The 14,386-nt window shown below is 42.3% G+C and overlaps 3 protein-coding genes across 16 annotated transcripts in view; 2 read left to right on the top strand and 1 right to left on the bottom strand.

The window, feature by feature from the left end:
* LOC122885894 (interleukin-1 receptor accessory protein-like 1-B) overlaps nucleotides 1-4,430 on the top strand; it is a 304,362-nt gene extending 299,932 nt beyond the window's left edge. For 8 of the 10 annotated variants that reach the window (XM_044217634.1, XM_044217632.1, XM_044217633.1 and 5 more), the window contains 2 exons: nucleotides 1,536-1,580; nucleotides 2,199-4,430. In XM_044217634.1, the coding sequence (XP_044073569.1) occupies nucleotides 1,536-1,580; nucleotides 2,199-2,920 (767 nt within the window). In that variant the 3' untranslated portion in view covers nucleotides 2,921-4,430. The remainder of the gene's footprint in view (nucleotides 1-1,535; nucleotides 1,581-2,198) is intronic. The other 2 variants (XM_044217637.1, XM_044217636.1) reach the window with 1 other exon arrangement.
* A 655-nt stretch (nucleotides 4,431-5,085) lies between these two features.
* LOC122885899 (uncharacterized protein C13orf42) overlaps nucleotides 5,086-14,386 on the top strand; it is a 29,603-nt gene continuing 20,302 nt past the window's right edge. For 2 of the 5 annotated variants that reach the window (XM_044217653.1, XM_044217654.1), the window contains exon 1: nucleotides 5,110-5,760. The gene's annotated coding sequence lies outside the window, so the exon portion shown is untranslated. Of the gene's footprint in view, nucleotides 5,761-14,386 lie in introns of all 5 variants that reach the window. The other 3 variants (XM_044217655.1, XM_044217657.1, XM_044217656.1) reach the window with 3 other exon arrangements.
* On the bottom strand, nucleotides 10,540-12,361 carry nr0b1 (nuclear receptor subfamily 0, group B, member 1). The gene is made up of 2 exons (XM_044217650.1): nucleotides 11,505-12,361; nucleotides 10,540-11,132 (listed from the first exon to the last, which is right to left on the bottom strand). Exons 1-2 carry the CDS (start codon nucleotides 12,133-12,135, stop codon nucleotides 10,873-10,875), a joined length of 891 nt encoding a protein of 296 aa, XP_044073585.1. The 5' UTR covers nucleotides 12,136-12,361; the 3' UTR covers nucleotides 10,540-10,872.

The raw sequence follows: 14,386 nt of genomic DNA, 5'->3' as shown, positions 1-14,386 counted from the left end.
ATGAACATGGAGGAGGAAGTTGTCCATTTAGGCCGGTCTGGGATGGATATATTGAAGCACGGGGAGGAAGAGTGTGGGGATCCATCTCAGGAGTCACCCAAGGTCAATTTGGGACCCCCAAAAGAGTCAACAGATATAAATTGAGCTGAGGTGAGCATGAGCTTGACGGAGATTGTTAAGACTATTGCAAATATAGGAGTGATATGCCTGAGATGACCAGCGACCAAGGACTTATATGGTATAATCTGAAATGCTCAGTCTGGCTGCTGTGGAAGCTACGCCAATGCAGAAAGAATCGCTGGAATAGTGTGCTGAAGATATGCCAGAAATGCGGAGGACTTAGTGAAAATGGTTGTGAAACCAGGCCATAGAGGCCATTCTCTCTGTTTTTGTGAGAAAGAGTGGGTCTTGAAGTGAAAATGAATCAGCAATGCTGTTATGGTACCCTGAAACGTGAGCTGCACTGAGAATGAACTGGTGTTGGGTAGATATTAGTATGAGTCTGCACAAGAAATGGATGATGGCAAACAAGATCGGCCTTTGTTTGGGATTTCTACAATTCTGCAATTAAGCGCGAAGCACAGGCTGTCGTCGAGAAAACTGGGACCAAGAGGACAGGATGGGTTAATCAGGTATACAGTAAGTAGGCTTGACAGGTGATTACAGGCGTGGTTGAGGCGTGGCCCTGCTCCCGAACCTAAGTTAACTAGTTAACTTCATTATTTTGTGTTTGTTGTTGTCTTCAGTTTTGTTTTTCACTGTCACTGTCTTGTGTTTCAATGTTTTGTGCTGTTTGGGCGGATTCAAGATGAGTACATTCACACCCACAAGTCATGAGTGGATGATTATTCCAAATTTCCAAATAAGGGAAGAAGGAAAAGGCAATATTCAGTCCAATTCTGTCAACAAGAACATTCTTGTATCCTCTCAAATCTCTCTGATAAAAGTAAAGGATCATAGTATTTCACACTGGCTGTTTTTATATTAAGTACTACAGTTATGGGAATACAGTATACAGTGGTTACCAGGAGCTGATATATTGAACAAATTTATCATCTTCCCTAGTTTTCATCCATGCATTAATAAATCCATGAAAATTCTGTCTGAACATATTCTCATGCGTGCTAACTCTGCTTAGTAGTCCATCTGTGCCAGTGGTACGCAGTGTGCTCTAGTTAGTAGTGATGCTGTGTGTTTGTACTGTAGGCTTCATGTGGAACAGATAAAACGCAAAAACACGTCCTAGTCGGTCCAGACAGAATTAAACATCAGTGGGAAATGTGTGAAGGCTCTGAGCCCTGCTGACTGAGCCGCCTCTTTCCTTTAATCAAAAGAAAATTGCTGCCAGCGTCAGTGCCAAGCAAAATCATTGTAGATGAATGTCCAATCAGGGAAACATGGTATGTGATTAATCATATGTGAAATAAAAAGACGAGTGAGAGAAGATGCGGCCACTTTTACGACTGTGTTGATCATGTTTCTGTGTCTGTACTGTGTTCTGCCTGTGACCTGAATGTTAAAATGTTTATGTTTAGGTCTCACCAATGAGCATTACCAGGATGACACACGACTCTTTGGAGGTACTCGCCCTCAGTCTTTTCCTCTTGTATCAGCTGCTGTCATTTACCTGCTCCTAGGAAGTTTCAAAGAGATGCTTAGAGTGGCACTGTTGTGTGATCTGAAACATCAGGCCCAGTTCAATAGACAGCAACTCTGCCTAATCCTATAGACTGTGCAGTTTTATCAATCACTGCCCCCCATCTAGAGCCATTTAGTGCAGCGCTTAGCTTTGTCTGTGGGTCTCCTCCAGAGTATTGATTACAATACACAGAATATTACTTTACACTGCACCAGAACAAAAGACACATATTCAACTGAACAAACACCATGCTTTTAGATATGTATCTACACGCATATATACAGTACCTATGTCGTTCTCTACACACTATGAACTACAGACTAAAATGAGTGTTACTATACCAGATACTGGGGGTGGACAGCAAAATAGCCACCTGTCATTGTCTTGTGTTTTGTGTCTGATGCTGTATGTTCATCCATCATTGTTAAGTGTTGTGGTTTTGTGCTCATTAAATCATATCTTTAGCTCAAAACATACCGAATGTACATTACTCAGTGATTTTGCCACTCATGTCTAATGCTTGTTTGTTTTTTCTTTCTTTACCTCTTGTTTCTTGCAGCCTACATAGAGGATGTGGCACGTTGCGTGGACCAGAGCAAACGCCTCATTATAGTTATGACACCCAACTATGTGGTGCGGCGAGGCTGGAGCATCTTTGAGCTGGAGACGCGGCTGCGCAACATGCTGGTGACTGGTGAGATCAAAGTCATCCTGATCGAGTGTGCCGAGTTGCGCGGCATCATGAACTACCAGGAGGTGGAAGCTCTCAAGCATACCATTAAAACCCTTACTGTCATCAAGTGGTGCGGCCCTAAAAGCAACAAGCTCAACTCCAAGTTTTGGAAGCAACTGCAGTACGAGATGCCGTTCAGGCGCACAGAGCCCATGCTCACCCACGAGCCGGCGCTGGATGTCAGCGAGCAGGGCCCCTTCGGAGAGCTGCAGACCGTCTCTGCCATCTCCATGGCAGCAGCCACCTCCACCGCCATGGCCACCGCCCACCCAGAGCTGCGCTCCTCGTTCCACAACACCTACCACACCACCATGAGGCAGAAACACTACTACCGCAGCTACGAATATGACATACCCCCTGGAGGGACCCTGCCACCTCTCTCCTCTCTGGGGAACCAGCACACCTACTGCAACATCCCACTAACACTGCTGAACGGACAGAGGCCTCCTGGGAAGAGCCGAGAGCACAGCCTGGAGGAGGCACATGCTAACAATGCCATGCTCCCCCTGCTGCCAAGAGAAACCAGCATCTCCAGCGTCATCTGGTAATGATGAACAGACTCAGCATCAGCTGTAGGAAGATCAGTCAGGGTCAGACATGGCTAGGCTCAGCCTGGTAGCTCTTAGGAACACAGTTTATGGTCGTGATTACGGCAAAAAGTCATTTGGATCCACTTGGTTCCAACTGGCAGCAAGTGATGGAGATACAGCAGGTTTTTGGACACAGTTTCCCTTTTTTTTTAAGTGGACTGTTACAGAGGATGTTTTCTATGTGGAACTACAGGAGATATAATGAAGACACTGTTTCACCAACTAGCGAGGTACGGACTCGCAAGAACTCCACATTAAAGAACCAACACACTATGGCAATTGTGCACACCCCTGTGTACACATACAAACACAAATGTCCATACGTAACAAAAGGAAAACAGGGTCTTGTACATATATTTCAATTTATTTGTAGCATCAGTGTTTTCCTGTTTTGTTCTTTTGTTTGTTTTATTCAGTTCAAAATGTTTGTTGCCTTCTCTACTGTAGGACTTTGCTTTAACTTGTTTTACAGAGTTGTATATTTTTATTGTTTTTTCTTTTTAGTTTGTTTTTTATTCTTATTTCAATGCGCTTGTTTGGAAAGCCAGTATGTCATGTACCTGCGCTGTTTTTTGTTTGTTTGTTTTTAAATCTTTGTGTAGTTTAAGAGAACATTTTTTAACACTTTTGGAATTGCCTGGACATTTCAGGGGCTAAAACTTCTCTTTGTTTACCTGTAAAAGGTGTATCTAGTTTAAAAAGAAACTCTCTTTTAAAAAATCATAGAATATGCAAAAAGAAGGAGGAACAGGCAAAAATATACCGTCCTGTGGGACCGAGAAGGAGGAGCGGTTGGGGGGCCTTGCTAGTCCTCTCCAATCAGATAGACTAAGAGACTGGCAGATCTCTCTCTAAAGCTTCATATTTTCTATTGAAACAAACAGCCTTGCTGTTTTAGAGTGATAGTGAAATGCCTCACCTTAAAAAGAAATCTGTAGATTATTTTAAAAAGAATTCTATTTTTATAACAGAAAAGAATTTGCTTGAGAAGTCATACTTATTTGCATTTCATCGACCATAGAAAGGGGATTTGTGTATAAGTGTTATGCTGGTTTTGTACACTTGCAATGTGGTTCCTGGTTTGTCAAGAGATTAAGGTGGCTTTTGAATCCCACATGAAAAAATATGTCCTCTACTCTTCTAGATTCAAAGGTAAAGCATTTTCAATGTTTTGGTTTTTAAAACATAATATTATTCCCATCCTGATAATTACTTTGGTTCATATTGATAGTTCATGTTTAAGGAAAGAAAAGAATACATTTGTGTTTTGAAAGACTTTTTAAATATATTTGAAGGTGTGATTTTTGAGTATGCATAGCAAATAGATATGTATTCTATATATAATATAGATATTTATATAAATATATAAACACAGTTTTCACTTGGAAAGAAATGTCTATCTTTATAGAAACACAATCATTATCAGTTGCCCTTACTTTCTCACTGCACATTAAAAACGTTGATTTGCTTTTGATGTTTTCCTTTTGTATCCAACTTTGATCATTTGTTGGCAGTAATTCATAACATCAGCCTCACATACTGATAACACTCATAGAAATTCACATTAATAGTCAGATTAATGGCACGTTCATCGCTCTATGACTTCTTTGGTCACAATAGATGACTAATGGGTGTAAATGTTTGTTTGTCAGTTTGAATCAGTGATCCCGCTGGAAGATCTTGCTCAGAGAAAGAGAACAACCATCAGCGCCTAGAGATACTCTTGAAATACCTCTAAACACTACAGAACCAAACTGTACCTTCATCTGCCAACTCATCTGGTAGTGGACAACACTTCAAGACTATAGTAGTACTAGACTGCCTGAAAGCAGTGTGTGCATGTGCGTACAACCCTTTTCTCTCCATCTGCTCTTTCTGATTATGTTCGTAAATAACTCGGCAACGGGTTATTAAAGGATAGGCAGGGGTGGAAGTAACGAATTACATGTGCTGTCGTTACTGTAACAAAGTCGGGGGTTTGTGTAGAAAAAATGGGTAATTCTACTTTTATAAGTATTTTCTATCACAAGTATTGTACTTCGACAACATTTCAAGTCGCATCCGTTACAGAGTAAAAACAAAAGCCACGTGGAAAAAGTCCCGGTACACCATGTGAGAAGGAAACGGAGAAGAAGCAGCTGGTCTGTCTGTCTGCAGCCGCAGGACGCCAGAGCTCCAGAGAGGTGACACTGCACTCAGCTGACACTGAGGTGCATATTGATTGTGTTCACTGGCCGAGTGTCAGAGGTGTATGGGCCGGTGCTAGCAGTGAACAGTACAAAAATGCGCAACCCTGCAGTACAATTAAGGATCACGTCATTATGGAGTGTAGTTGTGGTTAGGATTATTGTACATCGGCATGGAGGAAAAAAGTTACATTTACCTTAATGAACCACTGATTTAATGCACCACCCGGCGAGCAAATCAAACAAACCCAAGATGTTGTGTAACAGGTGCACGCTAGGTCTGGCTAAAAGGCTAAATGCTAAAATGCTCATGGTGGATCCCCCAGGTGAGTTTTGCGTTCACTAAGGGACTTTTACCTTTAGTGAGGTGTGTGAGGAGTTTCTGCTGTGTGTGTGAAAATAATGTGTTAAAAAACTTTGAGGAGCTCAGCGGGACAGAGAGGCCGAGTGGACTGGTCATAGTGGGACAGAGGGGCCGAGTGGACTGGTCATAGTGGGACAGAGGGGCCGAGTGGACTGGTAGGTCATGTTTTGCACTGAGAATGAAGGAGCAGAGAAGTTGAACCTGGAGCATATTGAGGACTTCGCGGTGCACAAAGCTCAGTCAGACAGGTGAGTACAATAACAAACTCACTGATTGTTGTAACTGTACAGATGAGAGCGTCAGTAACCGAGTGTGTGTGTGTGTGTGTGTGTGTGTGTGTGTGTGTGTGTGTGTGTGTGTGTAAAAAAGAAAACATACTGCAGTCTCTCCTTTGCATATACCTATATCGTGTGATTGTGGCTGCAGTCGCTGTGGAGTTTATATTGTTCTTCACATCTCTCTGGTGTCTTATTTGGTGATGCTTTATTCTACTGTTGATTCTATAAGAAGTGTCAGGATATTTAATTTATGTGGCTTAATAATCCTTGTTGCACCCGCCGCTGTGTCCATAGACTTTTTATTTATTGTCGGTCATTTTTGTTTAATTGTCAAAGTTTTGTCCTCCCTTTCTGGTTAGTTCTACTGAGGCTATATAGAGAAGGTTGTTGTATATTTATCATTGATAATCAGTTGTATGCACAGGCTGCAAAGTGCCATCTATAGAAAAGGAATTTATTTGTTTGGACATGAGGGCTCTGTGCAATGATGTTGTTCCACTAGTGTACATTGACATTTAATGCATATTTTGTTTAATGTAGCCTATATTTCAACTGACCTACTTTATTACTTTTATCTAAGTACAATTTTATACAAGTACTTTTACCTGAATAAGATTTCTTTAAAGTGACAGTATTTTTACTTGAGTATATTATTCTAGTACTCATTCCATCCCTGATGATTGGTGCCACAGTACTCATTCCTCTATGAATGAAACTTGAAATATATTCCAAAGTTTATCTGAAGCCAATATGATGCTTCAGCAGTCTGAGTCAACCAAATCAAGTGGGTTTTGTTTGTTTTAAGACCGACTTGAAAAATTATGAACCTGTCCTTTAAGTTCAGATAACCCAAAACAAACCACTAAGGGTAGATTATGAAATGTGCTTTGCAAACAATGAATCATGGGGGATATACTATACTGTACCAAAAGGAGAGTAGGATGGCACTAATGTCCAGATGTAGGTATGGCCTGTTTGTGTTCCTCTCTTCCAATGATTCTCTTCTTTCAAGAAACACATTACATAATACAAAACTAACAAACATTCTCATTTACAGCAGAATGTCAGTGCAGTGTGCAAATGAGAAAGGTCAACAATTAGACAGCATGTAATGACGGTGCTCATGATTTCACAGTTTAAAATGTGCTGATATGAGGGTCTCCGAGGCCTTGTACTTACCATGCAGTCGCCATTTCCCTGGTTCGATACTGGAATGGGGACTTTTGTTGCGTGGTATCATACTTTCTCTCTATGTTTCCTGTCTATTTCTCCTGTCAGATAGAGGCAGAAATGCCAAAGATAAACCTAAAAGAAAAATGCTGATATAACACACATTTTGGCTTAAAGCCAAGGAGTCTCATTTGATGACTGACTTATGCTTGGCAACACAAACCCTATGGTGGTTGAGTGCTGCCAAACAGTGCCATCTCCTGGGGATTCACACTACCTACTTGGGGTGTTTGTGATTGAATGCTGGTAAACAAAGAAACAAAAAGCAGATTTACTGACTCTCTGTCAATCCCAGGAGAGAACAGAGAAAAAGAGAAACTAGGGCAGAGGGAAGAGACAGGGACACAGATAAAAGCAGAGGAAGGGAGAAAGGGAGTGAAAAACAGTTTGCCACCATAAATGACAGGCTGTGGACATTTTTGTTGGTGCCAGGGTGCACAAAAGGAGCTGTAATGCTCAGATGGTTTCAGATTATGCGAACACAAAGAAGAAAACAGGTATGAATGAAAACATAAATCAACCACAACCACTGGAATTTACTTTGGCTTTGGTTCTTTAAAAAAAGATGCCAACAGTTGGAGGCATTAATAAACTCTATTACCCAGAGCAATTAAGGACTTTAGAGAGAAAATAGGCCCCATCGAGAGGGAACATGAAGAGGAGATAGGCAGAAATAAGCATATCTTCAGAGCAAAGTCCTCAGTGGCATATGTGCAGGGGTGGCTGTGTCTGTTTGTTGTTGTCATTTTTGTCTTTTCCTGCAGTGCCTTATCAGACCACCGGGAGGTGTGTGAGAGTTATCAGTGATGGCCTCACATGAACGTCCAATTGGTATGTTTTTGGTGGCCCTGCTTATTGTCTTCAGCTCCTTCCTTTCAGTGGCAATCTATTGAGATTGCATGTGGTTATTCTCTGCTGAATAGGAGTAAACACAGAGGCAATGTCATTGCTATTTTGGGCACACTTGAAAACATTATTGCTCTTGTAAAATCTTTTCATTGAGTTTTTGTTGAGAACCTAAACTGCAATTTGATAAAATTAGTGGAAAATCCATTTGTCTCCTTTTTTATTAGTTCATTTTGATTTTTAATCTGTCATAACCACCGAACAGCAGATGCTCTAGCAGATAAGGCTACCAAACTTGTGAGTTCACAATAAATATACATCATTTGTAACAAGCTATACTCAATAAGACCTGTCAAACACCTCCATCAGGCACAGAAATGTGGCTGGTGATACCTTTTTGATCTCATCAGTAATTTTAACTCTACATCAAAGAGCAGTTTAATAAGGCTGTTGCTTGCTGAAACCCTCCTGCTTTGTAACTTTTGAACACTATATCACCTCCCGCCCTGCTCTCTCAGCCGCCTCTACTCACAGCTCACACACCCAGTCAGCTTCCATATGCAGTTGCACAGCCGCTGACGGCAATGCTCCCAATTTTAAGGTTTACTCAGGAACAAGAGGTCATTTCATGGTCCAGTGGCTGTCTGACTGAGAGCGATTTTTTTCTCTACTTTTCTTCCCAGCAGACGAGATGTATGTCTCTCTGTCCATCTCTTTCTAACTAATTTTCACTTCCTTTGCTTTATTTGGGTTAGGGTATAATCCAAAAATTAGCAGAGCAGGGCGTGTCTAAATGTAAAATAGCAAGGGCATCGTTTTGTGTTGAAAAGTGGTGGGACATAAGAAAAAACATTTTCTAACCGTCTTCATATGCGATTTTTAGGAAATGTAATGGGGGGGATCAGTATGAGGTCAGAGTAGATAATTACGGCGGGTCTGCAAAAAAACAGTAAAATAGTATAACGGCCCATCAAAAGGGCATAGCCTAGGCTACTACAGAGTCGACAATACGAAAATACTCAGCATAAAATGCACAACGTCGACCGCACAACAAACACGACCATAACAGTCATCAATCACACCCACAGCTACAACACCATGTCATTCGAACAATGCCAAAATCACATCTACCGTAAAAAGCACCAGTGCATGTCAGTCAGCCCTGCCATAACAACATCCAATATCACTGCCCTAAAATATGACAAAATAGAAACAACTGAAGGAATAATGTTAACAACGTTAGCTAAAGATAATAAATCAAGCTTACCTTTTTAGATGTTAAGTTAACCTGCCTTGTTGTTTCAATGCAACATACTTTTCTAACATTTGAGCGTTCACAAGAGTTCATGAGTCAAGTTCAACCAATCATGACTCATTCAAAGGTTTAAATATCTATGTGAGAGAACATTAATTAAACTGGAGCATGGATTAGATTATTTCTATTTATTTATCCATATTAATTTTAAAACAAACTCAAATCATTGATTAGATTTTTTTTATTTAAAACAAAATATGCTTTTAAAAAGTGATGAGGACAAAATCAGCTATTTCAAAAAGTGGTGGGGACATGTCCCCCAGTGTATAACATATGACACCTATGTAAAATAGTAACCTTCTGGAAAGAATATTTTGTCAAGAGTGGGGCAAAACAAAGCAGCAGGGACTGAGCACAGGTACAGGCCATCTGGCCTCTGAACAGTGACTAAGCAGTATGGATGCTGGAAGCGCAAATCGGGTGTCCAGGGACTCATTTGGTCATACCGTATGTACTGTAACAACAGGAAATCTTTGCCCCTTTGTCCAAGGCAAACACTTATGATGTGCAGTGTTTCATCACGTAGATCTCTATAGAATTAATTAAATTAATCAAACTAATGCTGTATGATGATGCCATAAGCCTACAATATCTGTTTTTCCCTTTTATCTGCGGTCTCCAGATGCTTTTCCTCTGAAGGAGGATTTTTTTTTTTTTCCTCTGAAGGAGGATTTTTTTTTTTCTAGCGGGCCACCAGTCCTCCATCCTTCCTCTAGATACTTTCTGCCTGGGGCATTTTAGTCCGCATCCACAAAATTCCACACTGTAATGGCCAGAGTTGGAGGGACAGGTAGAACATTACCTGAGGCACTTTTACTACACCAGTTCTGCACCTGTGTGTGTGTGTGTGTGTGTGTGTGTGTGTGTGTGTGTGTGTGTGTGTGTGTGTGTGTGTGTGTTGGATGGGGAGGGTGATGTATGTTGTTGCACAGCACAACTGCTGCAAGTGGTATACTGTTGCACTCTGGTGGTCTAACGTGGCATTTCACCAGCATTTAGTAAAAGTGCTGTAAAGTGCTGCTGTTAAACCCTCCACCTTACCTGCTGTACTGGACAGTGAGTAACTAAACTGTAGCCTTCTGAGACTCCTCTTAGTATATAGCTGATATAATAAACCTTTATCAATAACTTAGTATGAATCAATGTGACTTTTCAAGGTGACATACATCAGATTTATAAGTACACTGTAGTTATCATTGCTTACATACTGAGACATGTTATCTCCTAAGATTCTGTCCAGGACTGATTTCACACTAGCCCCAGTGAAAAGTGTGTCAGTAATGACAGAGCTGATATCACACACACACACACACACACACACACACACACACACAAAGGCACAACAACAGTTAAAAAAATGTTCTGAGAGTATTTTTTATTATAGAAAAATAGTTTATTTAAAAACAAATAAGTTATGAATTCCAGCAGCTGCTTTGTTTTATTCCTCTAACATCTCTTGCCCTCAACACACTCTTTCTTTCTCTCATTTTCTCACACACACACACACACACACACACACACACACACACACACACTTGCCTGTGTTGGTCATTTCACAGTCCTTGCAGATGTCCCACATACAGTAGTTGTAAACTCAGTCCCTAATATCCTCTTCATCTGCCCTCACCTCCTACCCAACAAGAGCCTGGAGCATCCCAGTCCATCTGGCAGCTGAATCTGCTGAATTCACCTCAGTCCACTGGGGACTGTGACTTCCCGTAGAACATCTCCATGAGCACCTCCTCGATGCTGACGGTCCCTATAACGGGTCTGAAGAAGAGTTGAGCGACCACCGGCGGGCTGATGGCCCTCAGCATGGACAGAGCTATGAGCAGTTTGGCAAACCGCGTCTTGTCCTCACGGTGGATCAGTCTGACGTGCTCGTTCAGAGCCTGGTGCGCCTCCCGACGCAGAGACTGGATGTAGTGGTGACAGCGCAAACCCTCCACATCTGGGGGAAAGCGACGAGAGGCGCGAGAATGACATGTAAAAGAAGATGAAGGTGAGATGAGTGGAAAAAGTTCAGTACGGGTGCAGTACAAACGTGCTGTAAATACGATCCCAAAGTCAGCTTGACTTGATTAATTAAGTAGATTAATGGCACAGGTTACTCCGTGTCATTGAAGTGATACACAGGTTAGTAAATGCACAAAATGCTTATTCTCCATAAATATTAAGTCAATAATTTCCAAATAAACCAAACTTCTAACACAAATAATAGCTGATCAGTAAGCGTATAATAAACCTAGCCTTACAGTCTGTAGGCCTACTTACAAGTTTTGTGCCACCAAAATAACTGATGCACAGGTTTTTAAACACCTACCTGGGTTGAACAGCACAGCTCCTTTCAGATATGCATACTCCTTCGTACTGATATCTACACTCCAGCACTTCTTCAGAAAGGCTTTGATTGCTTCGATATCCGGGACAGAGACCCCGGTTTCCCCCCTGTTCTGGCCGGCCAGCACCTCGCTCTGCCTGTCCGGTAAACCCGTGAGGATGCGCTGCAGCATGCTGGGCTCCACGGTCTCCGTGGTCTCAAAGTCCACCCCGTCTTGAGCGAGTCCCAGCACGAGCAGAGGCGCCCAGCCGCTCCGGATCAACATCAGCTGGTCGTCCTCCGGCAGCTCACGAAAACAGGGGACGTTCTTCACGAACCGCAGCGTCTTCACCAGAACTGCCGAGGCGGCTTTGCACGTCACCTGCGGGGAGCGGAGGATACCGCGGCGCCGCGTCGAGCCGCAGGAGCAAGCCTGCTGCCGGAGCTCCTGCAGCGAGGCTGGGGCGGCGGTGGAGAAGGTCTTGTGGGGAAAGTGTTGCAGTGTTTGTTGTTGTTCTTGTTGCTCCTCGGCGGCCGCAAGGCTGTCACTCTTCAAAATGCTGTAGAGGATGCTGTTATTGTTGTTGTTTCGGCCGCTGGCACCCCGACAGCGGCAGCCCTCCAGCGTGGCCATGGCCGCTGGCCGCTCTACATGGGCCGGAGCTCTGTGCGTCCTGCTGTCTCTTTGAAGCGCCGGAGGTCAGTGACAGAGGTAGCGCTGTTTTCTTAGCCCCTGATAGCCCCGAGTGAAGGGCAGCACGTTTATATCAGCTCCCGTCTTTCCTCGCGTTTTGAGGGCTTGTTCAGACTCTACATATTCCGCCTCCCCATGCTCAGGCACCTCCTCTCTCTCTCTCTCTCTCTCTCTCTCTCTCTGTCTCTCTCTGTCTGTCTGTCTCTCTCTCTCTCTCTCTCTCTCTCTCTCTGTGTCACTCTATCTATGTATCTATCTATCTATCTTTTGTTCACATGTGAAAGGTTCAAATAAAGCACCAAATATGTGACTAACCCTGGTGGCACAATGTAGTCTATCCACATCAAAGGTAAAAAAGCAACAGTCAATAGGCCTGGTTAATTAAACAGATTTTGAGAGAGATCAGGTAAAAAGGAAGAAAGAGACAGACATGGAATCAGAGCCCAGTTATATTCTCAGCATTACCTTCAGTCTGGCAGTGCTGTTTATCAGACAGGAAGGTAAAAAATATAGGCCAGCGACGGATCTGAAGGCTTAATTATTTTAGGGACAATTTATATGATTTTCTATGAGAAAGAAGTAGGAAGAGCTGAGCTGTGAAGGCCAGCCTCCAACCTTGACTCGGACACACTGATATTGATTTAACCGTGAAAACAGGAGCTGGTGAATTATGATGTCATGACTCAGTGCTCTCCTTGCCTCTGTCACTGAAGGAGGATTTGGGGGGGGGGGTTTGAAGGAAGGGAGGAGTGGAGGTCAGTGAATGAGAGACTGATAAAGCAGATGAAGTAGAGGTTTATCTTAATTGCTCCTAAGAGGGATCACAGGTTAGGGTTGGCTGCTACCTGACAGTATACATTTTAATAGCACATTTCTTCTAATTATGTATATGTTTTTTTAATTCACATTTGCTTTGGCAATGTTAAAATTTGTTTCCCATGCCAATAATGCCCCATTGAATTGAGAGGGAGGGAGGGGGCTCTGCAGAAATCAGAGGGGATTACAGAGGAGTTTAACCTGGGGAAAAAAACAGACAAGCAAATACATTGTCAGAATGAGAAAAACCGTGAGAATAATGCAAAAGTTTTGAGCAGAGGTCCTTACTTACTATACATGTTGGGCATGTTCAGGCAGTTCCGGTGCAGCCACCTAACAAATACCAAAACACTCACACAAGGGTCTTCATAGAAGGTTGTCTTTGGTGTGGAGAAAGGATGGCATTAACTGCATGGCCACATTCATGAAATAGCAGTAAGCAGGACCTCAGTGTCCCCTGCTCTGTTGCGTTCAAGGACACGGTTGTGAATGGAGGCAGGATGAAAAACTTTTGTGGTAGTGCTACAACATTGTTCAGAGGCCGAATGTCTTTGTATTGGTTTAGCTGAGAGAGAAAACAGAGAGATTTTTCACATGTTTATATCAAGGACACCGCGGGATAAACAGCCTTCACCCAGCCTGTCTGTTCTCCTGCTCAAGGCCCAGACAGCGCAGGTTATAAAAATCCTTCCATCTCAAGGAGAGATTACATTATGTCTTGTTGCAAAAGCACAGAGTTGAAAAGACAGCTACAGTGCTCGGTCACTCTGTGTTGCTCTGAAGTCCTCCTTTTCTTCCTTTGTTGATTTTTATCAAATTTGTACAAGATTTACTTAAGTAGCTCTCCACCATTTTCCCAGAGCAGAGCAAATAAAATGTCTTAATATTTCTTTTATATATTAAACCACACTGACCTCCAGCTGATGATGTACAGCCAAATATTGTTTAGACCAAAAGAAATTTACAGTGCAGATCCAAAAGTGTCCAAAGATAACAAATATTTCAGGCTACATTTTGGGGAAATGTGTAAAAAATGAGGCACATGACATGACAAAAACATGGAGTATTTCGTTTGAATATTTCCCTTGATACCGAATATGCTGTATATGATATAATACAGTAATGTTTTTTATTCACCAACTTTCAAATCAAAGTTACAAAATGATTTATATGGGAAAAACAGATAAAACATTTTAGCACTACAATTAAATAACATCAGGCAAATAAAAAGAACACTGAAAGCTACTTAAAGGTACTGCGTGGAGTTTTCAGAAAATCCTTGTTATTCATGACACCGATGGCTGTTCAGTGAACTGCAGTCAGCGTTCTGTTGCATGCATCTTGGGCATCGGCCAAGCGTGAGTGTGCATCTTGG

Source organism: Siniperca chuatsi, linkage group LG12 (genome assembly GCF_020085105.1).
Source record: "Siniperca chuatsi isolate FFG_IHB_CAS linkage group LG12, ASM2008510v1, whole genome shotgun sequence".
Taxonomy (NCBI): Eukaryota; Metazoa; Chordata; class Actinopteri; order Centrarchiformes; family Sinipercidae; genus Siniperca; species Siniperca chuatsi.
This window is presented reverse-complemented; position numbering and strand designations above follow the sequence as displayed.

Excerpts from the sequence above, each read along its gene's own strand:
- nr0b1 (XM_044217650.1), bottom strand. The coding sequence starts at position 12,135 with ATGGCCACGCTGGAGGGCTGCCGCTGTCGGGGTGCCAGCGGCCGAAAC. Across the intron at positions 11,133-11,504 it reads AGCTGTGCTGTTCAACCCAG|ATGTGGAGGGTTTGCGCTGT; the intron begins GTAGGTGTTTAA and ends GCTTTCCCCCAG.